The sequence below is a fragment of the Lipotes vexillifer genome, unplaced genomic scaffold, assembly GCF_000442215.2.
Source record: "Lipotes vexillifer unplaced genomic scaffold, Lipotes_vexillifer_v1.1 scaffold1116, whole genome shotgun sequence".
Taxonomy (NCBI): Eukaryota; Metazoa; Chordata; class Mammalia; order Artiodactyla; family Lipotidae; genus Lipotes; species Lipotes vexillifer.
This window is the reverse complement of record NW_006797545.1, coordinates 368,299-384,023: the sequence shown is the minus strand read 5'-3', so window position 1 is coordinate 384,023 and position 15,725 is coordinate 368,299. Positions and strand designations below refer to the sequence as shown.

Here is a 15,725-nt window from a genome sequence, read left to right as displayed (position 1 = left end):
TTTCCCTCCTGAGCCTCAGTGAGCTCACTTACCCCAGAGCTCTCAGGTATCACTTTTATAATCATGATCCACAAGCCTTTCTCTCTAATCCTGACCTGTCCTTGACCTCCTGATTTGCCTTTCCAGTTGCTGAAAGAATATATCTTCCTAGATGTTCAGCCTGCCCTTTAATTCAACACATCAAAGCCTAAATCATTATTTTCCCTCTTATCTTCCCTTTTGGGTTAGTAACCTAGCCATTTTCTGATCACTCAGGCTACACTGTTTGAAGTTCTCTTCTATTTTCCACCCACTCTTTCATGTCCTGCCTCTGATCGGTAGTTAAGTTTTATTAATTCTCCTTCTGTATTTGTCAGGCTTCATTAGGTTATTCTGGGGTAAGAAACAATTCCCCTCAATTTCAGTGGTTGACAGCACAAAGTTACATTTTTTGCTCAAGTTATGAGTTGGCCGTGAGTCGACTCCAGCTCTGTTCTGCTGTAGGTGTCTTCTTTCTGGGATCCGGGCTGAAGAGGCAGTCCCGATATGGGGTATGGCAAAGGGAAATGAGGAATGGCGGGACTACGATTCAGTTTCAAAGCCTCTGCTCAGTTGTGGACAAATCAGTTCCACGCACATTTCATTTTCCATTGCCAATGACAAAGTCAAGTCCCATATCCGTGGGTTGGGAAAGTGCATCAAGTATCTCAAATCCATAGTGCAATCTATCACAACTCCTATTTTATATCTCCGTCACATTCCTTATTCAATTCCTTAACCCCTGCCTCAAACTTCACTTTTCTCAGCTTAGAATTCACTTCCTCGGGGAAGCCTTTTCCCCGACATCCTCAGACAAGATCACATCCACTGCTCTCTGTTGTCATGGGACTTGTACTTTTTCATAGCATGTGGCACAACTGTAATGAATTATTTATGCAATATTTAATCTCTGACCTTCCCCCTAGACTGCAAGTTCTGTGAGGGCAGAGACAGCATCTGCTTTGCTTATGATGTTATCCTTGGCACCTAGAAAACTGTCTAGAGCCCATCGCATATTCAGTAATTATGTAAAAGATGCAAAAGAATGAATGCATGTCTTAGTCATGCCCATATCATCCTGCACCTGGATTACTGAGAAACATTATCAGTAGTTTTTTTTGTTTTGTTTTGTTTTGTTTTGTTTGTTTTTTGTGGTACGCAGGCCTCTCACTGCTGTGGCCTCTCCCGTTGTGGAGCACAGGCTCCGGACGCGCAGGCTCAGCGGCCATGGCTCACGGGCCCAGCCGCTCCACGGCATGTGGGATCCTTCCAGACCGGGGCACGAACCCGTGTCCCCTGCATCGGCAGGCGGGCTCTCAACCACTGCGCCACCAGGGAAGCCTATCAGTAGTTTTTGACGTCTGTTTTATTCTTCAGCCGTCAAGGTTTCCTTCCTAAAGACCTACTCTTTTCACATCATCTATTAGTCGTTTCATTCAGCTTCTTTTTCTGCCACGTTTCCAGCTGAAACATAGTATTGAAGTTTCCTGAATCGTTACGCTTTCTCAGACCTCCATCCTTCTGCACATACTATTCATTCTAAAGAATTCACCCCCGCCCCGCTCGGTGCTCTGCCTGGTAAACTCCTGTTCACCTTGTACATCTCAGTCTGGAGGCTGTCTCCCCTGATGAGCCCCCCTGGGCTCTCAGTGCAGACGTGGGCCCCCTACCGCTCTGCTTCCCCATTCTGTGTCTGCACCTCCGTTTCAGCAATTGTCGTGTTGTATTCTAATGGTTCGTGTGCTTCTACTAGACTAAGCTTAACGAGGGCAAGAACGATATTTTTGTCTTCTATTATCCAGCACTTAATATAGAGCCTGGCACAAAGCAGGTGCTCCACATTGCTGCTACACTGTTGCAAGCTACAGTTATTTAACAAAGGAACAGCTTCTCTATCCAAAAGCAGAGGTCAAAACACATGTTAACAATTTCCGTGCACTTCAGGCATGGGCAAAGCCTCAGACTTCCTATCAGAATCAACACACACCCAGTCCTAACATTGTTTGTGGTTTTCCAGCACAGATTAGAGAAAGGAGAGAGGCACTTCTAAAGAGAGGCCTAGTGACAACTGCAGAAAGTGGCCTCTGACGGCTGTCAGTAAACAACCAGAGAGCACCCACGGCAGCAAAGGTGGCTGCTTTCTTGGAGTGGGTGCACTAGTGTTTCCCTGGCAAGGTCCTGCTTCCTGCAGACCTCCCCCATAATTCTGAACCTGGAGACTTCTTAGATTAAAAAAAAATAATAATAATAATCCAGGGCTTCCCTGGTGGTGTAGTGGTTGAGAATCTGCCCGCCAATGCAGGGGACACGGGTTCGAGCCCTGGTCTGGGAAGATCTCACATGTGCTCCGCAACAAAAGAGGCCGCGACAGCGAGAGGCCTGCGCACCGCGATGAAGAGTGGCCCCCGCTCACCACAACTAGAGAAAGCCCACCCACAGAAACGAAGACCCAACACAGCCATAAATAAATAAATTAATAAATAAAATTAAAAACAACCAACCAAAAAAAAAAACTATTAAAAAAAAAATCCTTGGTGACTTTTTTTGTTTCCCTCCTAGCTGGAGAAGGGGGCCAGACTCTGGGCCCCAGTTTCCTGGTGACGAGCCTGATGAAAGGATGACTTCCTTCATTGGGCTCCTCTTTTCTTCTTTTTCTTGATAGCAGCAGCAGTCTTGGCTTGGATTTGGTTTTCCAGGAAAGCAAAGTGTATAGTCCAGAGTGAATTTTTGCTCCACCACACATTGGCTAAAATGGTGATTCTCATACATGAGAGTGGGTCAGAATCACCTGGAGGGCTTGTTAAGCCAGAGCTTGTTGGATTCCAACCTCAGAGTTTCTGATTCAATAGGTCTGGGGTATGGACCTAGAATTTTGCATTTCTAACTAGTTCCTAAGTGGTGTTGATGCTGCCAGTCTGGGGACCATACCTTGAGGGTCACTGGCCTAAACGATAAGCCTCAAGCATGACCAGTGATGAAAAACTCTGGCCAAACAGAAAAATGCAGAAAATTTCATCTTTGATCATGCACTTCTTGCTTCATTTACACAAGTGTTTGCTCTTCTTTTTTTTTTTTTTTTTTTTGGTTTCTACTTGTGGGACCAGTTGAACTGGATATTTATTATCAGATATTTACTTAGACCAAAAAAAATATAGTTATAAATTCTGTAAAAATAGAAGATGCTGGCATCCTGACTTCCCTGCAAGGGCAGTTCTCCAAAACTGCTCTCTCCTAGATTTCTATCACTGACTCATCTTTAGACCAAAAGCACCAGAAGCAGAACCTTGTTCTCTGCTGTCACCACCCCCATCTTTACCCCAACTCTCCCCAAGCTGTTTTTACTCCAGATATCAGATTTTGTATTAAACCATTAATGGTAGTTGGTAAGGCAACATACTCTTAATATAAGTCCATTTCAAAATTAACATCATGGGGCTCCCCTGGTGACGCAGGGGTTAAGAATCTGCCTGCCAGTGTAGGAGACATGGGTTCAAGCCCTAGTCCGGGAGGATCCCACATGCCGCTGAACAACTAAGCCCGTTCATCACAACTACTGAGCCTGCCCTCTACAGCCCGTGCACCACAACTACTGAGCCCGCGTGCCACAACTACTGAAGCCCACGTGCCTAGAGCCCGTGCTCCGCAACAAGAGAAGCCACCGCAATCAGAAGCCCGCGCACCGCAACGAAGAGTAGCCCCTGCTCGCTGCAACTAGAGAAAGTCCACGTGCAGCAATGAAGACCCGACGCAGCCAAAAATAAATAAATTAAATAAATAAATTTATATTAAAAAATTAACATCATGACCTATCATTAGGTAATTGACTAAGGTTATATTCATTGAAAAAATGTTAGCAATGTAGAGAGTGGATGAAAACATCAGAAAACTGTTAAAACGCTTCCAAGAAAATCAACACAGGCATATTTGGAGTAATGTAACTTGCATCCTTCATGCTTCTCACCAATGGCTTTTGGCTTGAGCACCGTCTCTCTGTTCAGTTTTAATTAGACAGAACCCAAGGGGTCAGCTTTGATTTTGAAACAGAACTGTCACCGACAATAAGAGTTCCCATGTAGGAGGAAAACTCCCTATCATTCTCTTGGTAGGACTTGGAGAGAAGAATGAATAATATCCAGCAAATTCCAAATTTCATTGATGTTAAAACTCACACTGTTCTGCACTGTAACATTTCTGAATTTCAGGTTCATCTTACAATGAATGGCATTTTATAGTCATGGTTGGTCAGGTGACAACTGAGATGTTTTGTCACTGCCTGAACACACACAAACTCAGTGGTTATTCCTGGTGGGAAGACTTGGCAACTGTAATCTTCATGTTTCCGTCAACAAGTTGTATAAGGACCATCTGGAAAAGAAACATGCTGCCTGTTGTCTGAAAACCTTCTGTAGATGCCTTCAGGTAAGATCGAGAATGTGTCAGCATTGGGGCTTCCCTGGTAGATAATGTCATAGTGTTAATAGGAAATGAGCTTTGACCTGAAAGGGATCTCACACTCTGAGAGCCACTGGCATATGAAATGATGGTGTGTTTTATACCATCAGAATTAGTGAATATGAACACATTTCCACCTAAAATATTAGAAGGAGTAAAACCTTAACATGGAGCACTGTTGTTGGGCAGTTGGTGTAGCACTGTGAGACACTGAGAAATTAACTGATGTACTTTTCTTTTGTGTCTGTGGGAAATGTTTTCTTCCTCCCACTTCAGCGGCCAGCTCACACTGGGTATCCTGCAGATCTGGGTAATTCTGACCTTAAGAGAATGTGACTGGGTCCTGAATTTTAGGACACAGTGGAACTGGCTGTTTAGGAAGAGGACAGGATAGGAGTTGGGACAGGAACCAGATTAGCTTTGGTTTAGAAACTACAGAATAGTTACAGCAGCAAAAGCAAAGCAGTGGTGAGCAGATCTGAGACCATCCTGAATTTGATTTCTAGCGCCGACACTTACTAGCTGGAATGGCATTGCTGATACAACCCACTTCGCAGGATCCCCTCTGGGAGCACTAAATGAGTGACACACTCGAAGCTCTTCAAACAGCGCCTGGCACATAGTAAGTGCAATATACCTGTCATCATCTCTTGTACCTGGGATGTTCTGGAGGTGTCATACCAGCCACACTGCATCTTTTGGGGACTGGGATAGCTGAAGTTTGATCCTATGTGTAAACGAAGACTACCTTCTAACACTGGAGTCCACGGGACGGAGGGCAGGAAGGTATTCAAAACTGCAGAAGTGCTCTACCCAGGTGTGGGTGGCAGAGGCTGTGTGGGAGAGTCCTCAGCTCCACTGCAGACCCCAAGGTCTTCCTGCCTTAGCCCAACGCACCAAGCAAGCCGGAGGGACTGAGGGCTTTTCTCGGCCGTGAGTGCAGGCGTGCCACGTGCGCTCGGACATGTTCTCCGACATGCAGGCAAGTCCGAGCAAAGGCTGCCACGATTTCGTAGGGGCCGGGTCCTCCTGGGTTTCTTAATTTCTGAGTTTTCAAATTTTTGCCAGGGCGGGCTCTGGCGCTCTTTGCGCAACTGGGGTAGGGGTCGCCTGCAAGTCTGAGCCGCAAGGTGAGCGTGGGCAGGCCAGTCAAGGCCTTTGCCACTTGCTGGCAACAGACGCGTCCAGGGGTGGGGGAGGAGGAGACAGGTCCCCTCCCAAACCCCACTCTCCCCTCCCCCGCGCACCCAGCCTCCAGGGTGGGCGATGCCTGGGCTCAAGGTCCCGCGGGCTCCCCCAGGGGGCGGAGCCGAAGGAGGGGTTTGCCAGCCAGTCACGTCCTACGCTGCAGAGCGGAGCCGCGAGAGGCCGGCCCAGGAGGCGCCACATCCGGCGGCTGCCCCGTGGTGCATAAAGCCGCCGCCGCTGCTGCCCCCACAGCCGTTGGTTTCCAGCAGCAGTTCTGGCCTCCTCTCGGCTGCCGGAGCAGCTTCTCCAATGCCCCAGAGCGGCCATGAGCTCCCCGCACTGGTGGGACCAGCTGCGGGCTGGCAGCTCGGAGGTGGACTGGTGCGAGGACAACTATACCATCGTGCCTGCCATCGCCGAGTTCTACAACACGGTGCGGAGTGCGGGAGTGGGGATGGCAGCCGGGCTCGCGGGAGGGGGCTGTCCCCAAGCGCCGCGGCACCTCGAGCCTGGACCTGGGTCTGGTGCGTGCATCTGGGGCATTTTCGCTCCAGGGCCAGTCGACCCACGCCCCCTCCCCTGCGCGCCTTCCAGTTCTCCATCTGTCCTCCTCTCCTGTCCCTATCGCCGACATCTGGGCTCATCCTCCTCTAAGTCATTTCTTTCTGATGGCTCTGTTGTCTTGTTTGGTCCTCACCTGTCCTGGAGCCAGTGCTCCGTGTCAGCCCATACTTCCAGTTTGGGTCATTGGGGGCGGTGAACACGCCAGGACTGCTCCTTTCGTCCCTTAGGATCTCTGTGGCGTGATGCACTTGGGTCGCATTGTGCGTTCTTACCCTGAGCACCTGCTCTAGGAGTCCGGGGAAACGGGGAGACCTCCTGGCAGGTCTCTGGGGCGGGGCCCACTCCGAAGGTTGGCCCCGCCCCAAGCGTACACCAATAATAGGTCGAGTTCCTTTGGGCCAGAATTAAGTTAATTGCTTCGAGTTCTTATTTCCTTGCCTTTAGTACAGAGTTTCACACCAGCCCCAAGTTCAGCTCCCCCAGGTCTGTGCATTCTTCAGTTATTAAGCCTGGGAAGTGAAAGGGAAATTTGGGAGGGATCGTGTGCATGTTTTATGGACTTGCCTAGGTCTCTAGATGTGGGCAAGACCAAACTTCCCCACTGCAGAATCCTGTGTGCTTTTAGTCTTTGTGGGAGAGAAAGCCTGCAGTTGGGAAGGAAATGCCTCTTCTTTTTGCTCTGCCCATGCCTCAGGATTCTGGTACCAAAATGTGAGACTTTGCATGGTCATTTCTGTGGCTTTTCATTTCACTGCCCTAACATGAAAAACAGGAACTCCCGGTTTAAAAGTCGCTGTGAATTTGAGATTGTTCTTTAGGATTTCCCCCTTAGATTTGCTGGAGAGAATGTCCTTGGCTTGAGTCAAATACTTCTTGCCTGGAAGGATCTCCCATGAGCTAGTCCCTCTCTTATGCATTGATGAGAAAACTGAGCTCTCCAGAGGGGAGCTGCTCTGCGTACATTTCTGGCATGGCTGGGACCACAATCCAGAGCCTGCACTCTCCCTCCCCTCATTGCTGAAATCCATTGCTGCCCTCCCAGCAAACGTTCCTCCTTTTTTTATGACCGGATTAATTCTTCAAGGAAACCTGGCCCTCTGTTGCCCCTAGACGCTGTGACAGGTGCAGTCAGTGGAGGTGGCCACCCTTCACCTATTGTACAACCTGTTTCAGAGCATGCTATCAGGTGTTGACAGGTGCCTTCAGAGGATGAACTGGAGCAGGGCTGGGTGCTTTCAATGGCAGTAACTCAGTTTCTCCACTTGTAAGTGGAGAGTACTACTAAGGATTTCACCAGAGTTAATGAAGAAATGACAGCCTGGGGACAGGTTCTCACACACCCAGCAAGGTAATTTTCTGTGGAGTCTGAGGCCAGCGAGTCAGGCCTGGTTATTTGGCCAAAAATGTTAGTGTATAGCTGCTCTGGGTCTGCCTTGAAAAGCCCCAGAGTGCTGGATGAGGGGAAGACCTTATTTTGTCTTAACTTTTAATCTAGTCCCATTGGAGCCGTTTCGTAGTGAGTGCCAAAGTCTTTTTTCGAAATGAGCTGTTGATCTTCAGTTGCAGTGTCTGTGGCTGATTAGCTCTGCTGGTCTGCCTGGCAAACCTAATTCTTTGGAATACTTGTAAACCACAGAATTTGCTTTAGCAAAGTGGAGAGATTGAGGGTCTCAGAGAAATAGTTGGCCATCAAACTTTGTAGAGTGTCGATCCAAAGAGTTTTTACCAAAAAAACGTTTCCTCCTCTTCTTCTCACGTCCTAGTTACCTTCTGTTCCTCATCATAGGACAAACCCATGCTTATCTTACGCCTGTATTAAGGAAGACATTGAGCTATTACTTGGTGACAAACATCTCATTAAATCCTCATAGCAAGGCAGCAGGCCTAATTATCCACTTTATAAGAAAATAATAATCATTACTCATTTAGAGAAAAAATTTGAAGGAATAAAGATGTAAAATCAGGAGAAGACTGGGAGGGGGATCTAGAACCTTCTTAATGGAGCTTGGCAGTAGCACATCACTACTGCAATGTCAGTTACTCCCGGCTACCACTAGTTGTTCGCTATGTGTTGAAGCTGGGCTGGGTACTCCACAGTCACCCTCAGCAGTGGGTGCTATTTATTACATCCGCTTCGTAAAGGGGGAAACTGGGGTCTACATAGATTTTGCAACTTGCTAAGGTCAAGAAAATGGCAGAACTAGAGTTAGAACTTGGACGTTCTAACTTGGATCCTGCCAAAATACTGCTCTTGAAGATGCAAATGCCGTTGTAGCTACTTTAATTTATTTAGCATGGTACAGGTATTTATTGTTCAGTCATTCTTTAACTTAAAACTCCTGCATTGGGACCATTTGATCTCTAGGCTAATCATGGTGTTTGATATGGGGAAAAAAAGTTTTGTTTAAAGTAGTTTTTTTTTTTTTTTTGGCCGTGCCATGTGGCATGCAGGATTTTGGTTCCCCAACCAGGGATTGAACCTGGGCCCCCTGCAATGGAAGTGCAGTCTTAACCACTGGACCACCAGGGAAGTCCCTTAAAGTAGTTTTTTGCTATTGTTGTTTATTATAAAAGTAACAACATGATCATGGTAAAAAAAAAAAAAAAAATCAGAGTAGGCAAGTTATAAAGTGAAAAATACCCTTCTGTATCTTTTCAGACATTTTATAAGCATGCAAAAAACACGTGTATTTGTGTAAACATAAAAGATATGTGTGCAATGTGTATATACACACCACAACCCAATTGAGATCATGCTACAGAAACTCTTCTGCACCTTGTTTTTTCCCCTCAATTTGTCTTGGAGATAATCCCATATTGGATCATATAGAATTATCTTCCTCTTCACAATGTCTATACAGTATTTCATTTAATGGATTGACCATAATTTATTAAACCAGTCAATTCATTATTGGTGGACATTTAAGGCAGTTTCTGTTTATTGTTTTCATTTTGGTTTCTGAAGAGTGATGCAATGAATATCCTCAAATAGGCATCTGGATGTACTTCTGCAAGTACTAATTCTAGATGGGAAATTGCTGTGTGGAGGGGAGTATTTACTTCGAAGGCTTTTAATTGTTGCTTAATGGTCCACCAGAGAGAGTACTCTCATCTGTGTTCCCACTGGCGATGTTTGGGAGTACAGAGCATTTTGCTTTTGGTCCCCGCAAATCTCCATTGCCTCAAATTTTGTCATTGACCTTTGCGTCAGCCAAGCCCAAATATCTCTTCCAAGAACCCATCATGCCCTTACACAGTCTTTTGCTTTTGCACATTTTGTACTGTTTCCTGTAAATACAAGTTTTAGGGCTTCCCTGGTGGCGCAGTGGTTGAGAGTCCGCCTGCCGATGCAGGGGACATGGGTTCGTGCCCCGGTCTGGGAAGATCCCACATGCTGCGGAGCGGCTGGGCCTGTGAGCCATGGCCGCTGAGCCCGCTGAGCCTGCGCCTACGGAGCCTGTGCTCCACAACGGGAGGGGCCACAGCGGTGAGAGGCCCGTGTACTGCAAAAAAAAAAAAAAAAAAAAAAAAAAAAAAAAAAGTAAATACAAGTTTTATTGAATTGAGTTCCTTTTTATGCTTTAAGTTTTTTTATTTATTTATTTATTTTTATTTAGTGGTACCCGGGCCTCTCACTGTTGTGGCCTCTCCCGTTGCAGAGCACAGGCCCCGGACGGGCAGCCTCAGCGGCCATGGCTCACGAGCCTAGCTGCTCCGCGGCATGTGGGATCCTCCCGGACCGGGGCACGAACCCGTGTACCCTGCTTCGGCAGGCGGACTCTCAACCACTCTGCCACCAGGGAAGCCTATGTTTTAAGGCCCAGTCACACTAAAGAGAAAAGACTCCAGACCTAGCAGCTTTGGAGAAAAGGGCGGTATGCCTTTTAATCACCGAGCTGGCCTTTGGGAATTCTGTTGGGGACTCAGGGGGACAGAAGGAAATCAACTGGTGCTGGAAAAAAGTCTTGAAGCAAAATATATGCCTAAAATCAGTCCATGATCTGTCACCTCTCCTAATCAGCTCTGCCCCCAATCGTCAAGATAAGTAGAGTTCTCTTTATATGCCAAAGCCCACATCCCACTATCTGTAGGGCAGAGTTATCCATCAGTCAATCTATCAGTCTCTTCATCCATCCATCCACCCACCCACTTGCTGGGCAACTGTGTGCCTATCACAGAGACCAGACCTGCAAACAGTCATCTGGGTGGTGAGGACCATATGAGAGGTATGTACAAGTCACTGAGGTGTCATTAGTACTCTGCTGGGGGTTGGTGTACTGTGGAGGTGGGGTAGGGGATTTTGCAGGAAGGCTTCTGAGTCGGGTGACCAACTTGTCCTGGTTTGTCTGGGACTTGCCCAGTTTTAAAACTGAAAGTCCCATGTCCTGGAAACCCTCCTCAGTGCCAGGCATACCAGGACAGTTGGTCATTCCAGAGGCAGAAAGGGACGAATGGAATGGATAGTTAGGAATCTGCATACGATTAAGATACATAGTCTACTCAGCCAAGGTAATGCCCCTAGCTGTTGATGAACTTGCTGTTCAGAAAAACTTACAGCCTGTTGCTTTGTCAGTATTTACCCTCTGTCTGGGAAAGTGCACAATCACATGCGTCAGGATGAGATTGCAGTGTGTTCCTGAGATTATTTTGGTACAAATGGCTGGTAGGAATTCATAGAATGAGGAACTTTCTAAGGAAATAATAAATTTTAAAATTGTGGTTTCCTTTTAATTAAAAAAAAAAAAATCTGTTCTGCAGGCATTGAGCAAACCAATTCTCCAAAGGATAATCCAACAATAGGCTTTAAAAAATACCCCTTGGCTGAACTATTCAACTTTAGTGAGCCACACAACTTTGAGGGGAAGTTTCATTTCTCAGTAGACATGGAGCCATTGAATCTGTCTTTCAACAAATGAATCTGTCTTTTACCAACGACTTGTTTGCTTTTCCGTATTTCTGTAGGAGTTCCTTCCTCTTTTTGTCTTGGGGAGCGTCTCCCTCTAATTTGGTCTTTTCCTTTTCATAGATTGATGTCTTTTTTTTTTTTTTTTTTAACTGAAAAAAAAAAAATTTGGCTGTACCACGCAGCATGCAGGATCTTAGTTCCCTGACCAGGGATCACACTCGCCCCCCCTGCACTGGAAGGGCAAAGTCTTAACCACTGGACCGCCAGGGAAGTCGCCATAGATTGATGTCTTTAAAAAGCATGGTGGAGACCAGCAGACACTGGTAGATGGGCTGTGCAGAAGCAATAATGTGATTTCAGTGTTATTTGGGACTGTTAAAATGGTGCTTCTAAATTGAACTCCCTAATATGGGCATTAAAAATATTTGAGGTATCATAATTTTACTGCAGGTGTAATAAACGACCTCATGTTTTTGTGACTAGTGTGTAAATACATTTAAAGGTTATTATTGTGTACATTGCTAGTGGTAACATACATTGAAAAAGCCTTTTAAGGAGGAGTTTGGCCATAGATAGTTGCACCTGGCTGAAGCAAAGGAGATTGAGAGAACTTGAGGCAATAAACATATACAGTTGGCCCTCTGTATCCATGGTTCTCTATCTGTGGATTCAATCAATTGTGGATCGAAACTATTTGAAAAAAAAAATTCCAGAAAGTTCCAGAAAGCAAAAGTTGAATTGCTGTACATTGGCAACTATTTACATAGCATTTACATTGTATTTACAACTTAAAAAAAAAATTTTTTTTGTTTATTATTTTTTTTTATTTAGTTGCGCCAGGTCTTAGTTGCAGCAGGTGGGCTCCTTAGTTGCGGCTCACCAGCTCCTTAGTTGTTGCATGCATGTGGGATCTAGTTCCCTGACCAGGGATCAAACCTGGGCCCCTTGCATTGAGAGCGTGGAGTCTTAACCACTGCACCACCAGGGAAGTCCCTGTATTTACAACTATTTACATAGCATTTACACTGTATTAGGTATTATACATAATCTAGAGATGATTTAAAGTATACAGGAGAATGTATGTATGTTATATGCAAATATTATGCCATTTTATATAAAGAGACCTGAGCATCCAGGTGAGTTTGGTATCTGAGGGGGTCCTGGAGCCAATCCCCCACAGATACCGAGGGATGACTGTACTGGGGTAAAAAGCTGTGTTATATTTATTCCCTGGCATTGTAGGTGAGGCTGCAAATTAGTGCGCCTCCCACTGGGGAATGGCTCAATAAACTGCTGCTGTCTGCAGCACTTACAGCAAGTGTGATAAACCTCTGTGAGCTAAGATGAAAAAGTTTGCAAGGCATGTTGTCGAATGCTGAGAGGAAGTTGCAGAATGATAATGTTGTAATATATGGTATATATATGTATTTACATAAATGCAAAGAAATTGAAGATTGTGAATCTGAGAAGAGGGGATATCTCCAGGGAGGAGGATAGAAAGGAAGACTTTAGTTTTGTAATGTATTCTTTTTCTTACACGGAGAACACATTCATGTACGTGAAAGGAGAAAGTTACTTATAGTATAACAATTACATTTTTCTCCCTCTCCTCCCGTCACCTCCTTTTATTCCTCCTACTTCTGTGTTTAACAAAAAGGAGAGCCGTGTTTAAATCACATAAAGGTCATAGGTGCACAGTGTGTGCTGCAATTCAGAATTTTTAGATGCCCATTGAGGCATGAAGCCAAGGAGGTCAGAATGTGGTTGGGTGGGTTGGAGGCGAAAAAACATCAGCTTGGGGCAGTGGAAGGAGTGGCTGGATGCTGGCCCCAGCTCTGTGGGTGACTGCCTCTCTGACTTTGGCCAGCCTGGGAGCCTTTCTGGGCCCTTAATTATATCCCCTTGTAAAGCAAATGATCTTTAAGATCTCTCGTTTTAACTCTTAAAGATCTCTGATTTTTTTTTTTTTTTTTTAAAGATCTCTGATTCTTTAAATGATTCCAAGGAAAGTTAAAGCCTGTGATAAAACGTAGACCCTTGTCCTGATTCTTCCTTCTCTGCTTCTTAGTAAATAAATGAGAGTCGGCTATATTTCCAAGTCTGGAGACTGCATACCACCTGGGACAGCTGAGGCCATTTATCCAGACCCTCGCCCAGGGTCACCAGTAGCTCAGAGGGCTCCTAGCGGGGGAAAGAGGAAAAGGTCCCCACCAGAATGGGCCAGCTAGAACAAGGTACCCCCTTCTCCAGAAGGATGCAGCCCCACGAGGGATTTCAGTCTTGAACTTTAACCAAAGGCAGCAGCCTTGCTCCTATCGCACCCCTGACCAAAGGTCTTGTCCTCTCTTTATTTCTCTCCCACTCTGTCCTCCCCTTTCTAAAGACTGTGTCATTCCCATCCCCTCTTGTTCCCAGATGGTGACAGAGGCATGCGTTAGCTACTGTTGTTGCCAATTCCTACCTGTACTACACCTCAAGTTCTGGAGTTTGTGATGCATTTTGTTTAGTTTTGATTTCCTTGGTCTGGACACGGGTTCGAGCCCTGGTCCGGGAAGATCGCACATGCCGTGGAGCAACTAAGCCTGTGCGCCAAAACTACTGAGCCTGGGCGCCTAGAGCCCGTGCTCTGCAACAGGAGAAGCCACCACAATGAGAAGCCCGTGCACCACAAAGAAGAGTAGCCCCCGCTTGTGGCAACTAGAGAAAGCCCGTGCACAGCAGCGAAGAACCAACACAGCCAAAAAAAAAAAAAAAAAAAAAAGAGGCAGGAAGGTGCCCCCTAAAGGGTTATTAAAGAAGTTGTGAGTTTTCCTGGTTGTGCTTTTTGTTTTTATTTTTTTGGTTAAAAAAAGATGTATGGCCACATTCATCTCCATTTACAAAGGACATACTAGGAACAAGCTGCTTTACTTTTTGCCCTTTTACTTAATATTCATCTTTTCATTTTACATTTTCTCCCCCCAGATCAGCAACGTCTTGTTTTTCATTTTACCGCCCATCTGCATGTGCTTGTTTCGTCAATATGCAACATGCTTCAACAGTGGCATCTACTTAATATGGACTCTGTTAGTTGTAGTGGGTAAGTGGATTCGTTTGCGAGCATGGGCTGAAAGGGAGGAAATGGAATTCTGCACACTCCCTGACCCCTTTGAACATTATGTTTTGTAAACCAAAGTCATTCTGACGTCTTAGCAAACTTTTATGTTGTTTGCTAGATGCCAAAAGGAGGACTCTTTTGGACTTGATAACAAGGTTGACTGTAGTTATCACATTTGCGTTTGAGAATTCATTTATGTAATAGCTATTGGTGTTGTGCCAGTGCAGTTTTCTGTGAACTTCTGAAGAAAGTCATGTGAAACAATTGAAGTCTGATGAAACTGTGGTTTCTAATGGACTAAAATAAAAAAAAGAAAACAAATGAAGGATCAAATGTTTGATCCTTCATTATTCTGGGAAATACTTGTATAATTTTCATTTCCTTCCACAGGCAGATTGGGAATTCTTAACAGTGAGAGAATGTTGACTTTTATTTACTGCCTGTTCCCATGAACAGGTGGATGAAGACACAGTGTGTTTGTGCAGTTATTAAAAATCTGTGGGAGGGAGGGAGACGCAAGAGGGAAGAGATATGGGAACATATGTATATGTATAACTGATTCACTTTGTTATACAGCAGAAACTAACACACCATTGTAAAGCAATTATACTCCAATAAAGATGTTAAAAAAAAAAAGATCTGATGTGCTGGTGTTTGGGCCCTTCTTCAAATCTTCTTTCTAGACTTGAAGTCTGCATGCCTAGGTGGTGTGAGTTTCTTCCTTCAGTTTCTTTTCTCAGAGAGATAGAGTGACCTGATCATTGCTGTTTGTGAAAGGGCTATCCTTAAGCAGTGTATTGAATTTGTGAGTCTGTTCTTCTATGTGACCTTTTTTATTGGTTGTAATTGATTCTAGGAATTGGATCCGTCTACTTCCATGCAACTCTTAGTTTCCTGGGTCAGATGCTTGATGAACTTGCAATCCTTTGGGTTCTGATGTGTGCTCTGGCCATGTGGTTCCCCAGAAGGTATCTACCAAAGATCTTTCGGAATGACAGGTAAGCTTGTACTAAATTTTTGCATTTACTACTAGGTGCGGTATCCAATATAACGATGTATTGGGGTGGCCAAAAAGTTCGTTCGGGTTTTTCCGTCTTACGGAAAAACCCGAACGAGCTTTTTGGCCAACCCAATATATATCAAGAAAAATCACACACACACACACACACACGAAAAGGGCTTCCCTGGTGGTACAGTGGTTAAGAATACACCTGCCAATGCAGGGAATCCACACTGAGGAACTGGTTCTTGGAGCTATAGATAATATTCAAATTGTGTCAGTATTGCTTCTGATGAGAGCTACACACCAACATAGACACACACACACACACACACACACACACACACACACACCCGCTTCAAGCTGGAAATCCAGTATTTCAGGAAGGGATGCATTTTAATATCCATTGTGTTATTTTTTTTTTTTTTTTTTTTTTTTTTTCCGGTATGCGGGCCTCTCACTGTTGTGGCCTCTCCCGTTGCGGAGCACAGGCTCCAGAC

The 15,725-nt window shown here is 45.3% G+C and overlaps 1 protein-coding gene across 1 annotated transcript in view; it reads left to right on the top strand.

The window, feature by feature from the left end:
• Positions 1 to 5,983: 5,983 nt before the first annotated feature.
• Positions 5,984 to 15,725, top strand: part of ACER2 (alkaline ceramidase 2) — a 28,670-nt gene continuing 18,928 nt past the window's right edge. The window contains exons 1-3 of the mRNA XM_007469666.1: positions 5,984 to 6,091; positions 14,093 to 14,207; positions 15,082 to 15,223. Of these exons, the coding sequence (XP_007469728.1) occupies positions 5,984 to 6,091; positions 14,093 to 14,207; positions 15,082 to 15,223 (365 nt within the window). The remainder of the gene's footprint in view (positions 6,092 to 14,092; positions 14,208 to 15,081; positions 15,224 to 15,725) is intronic.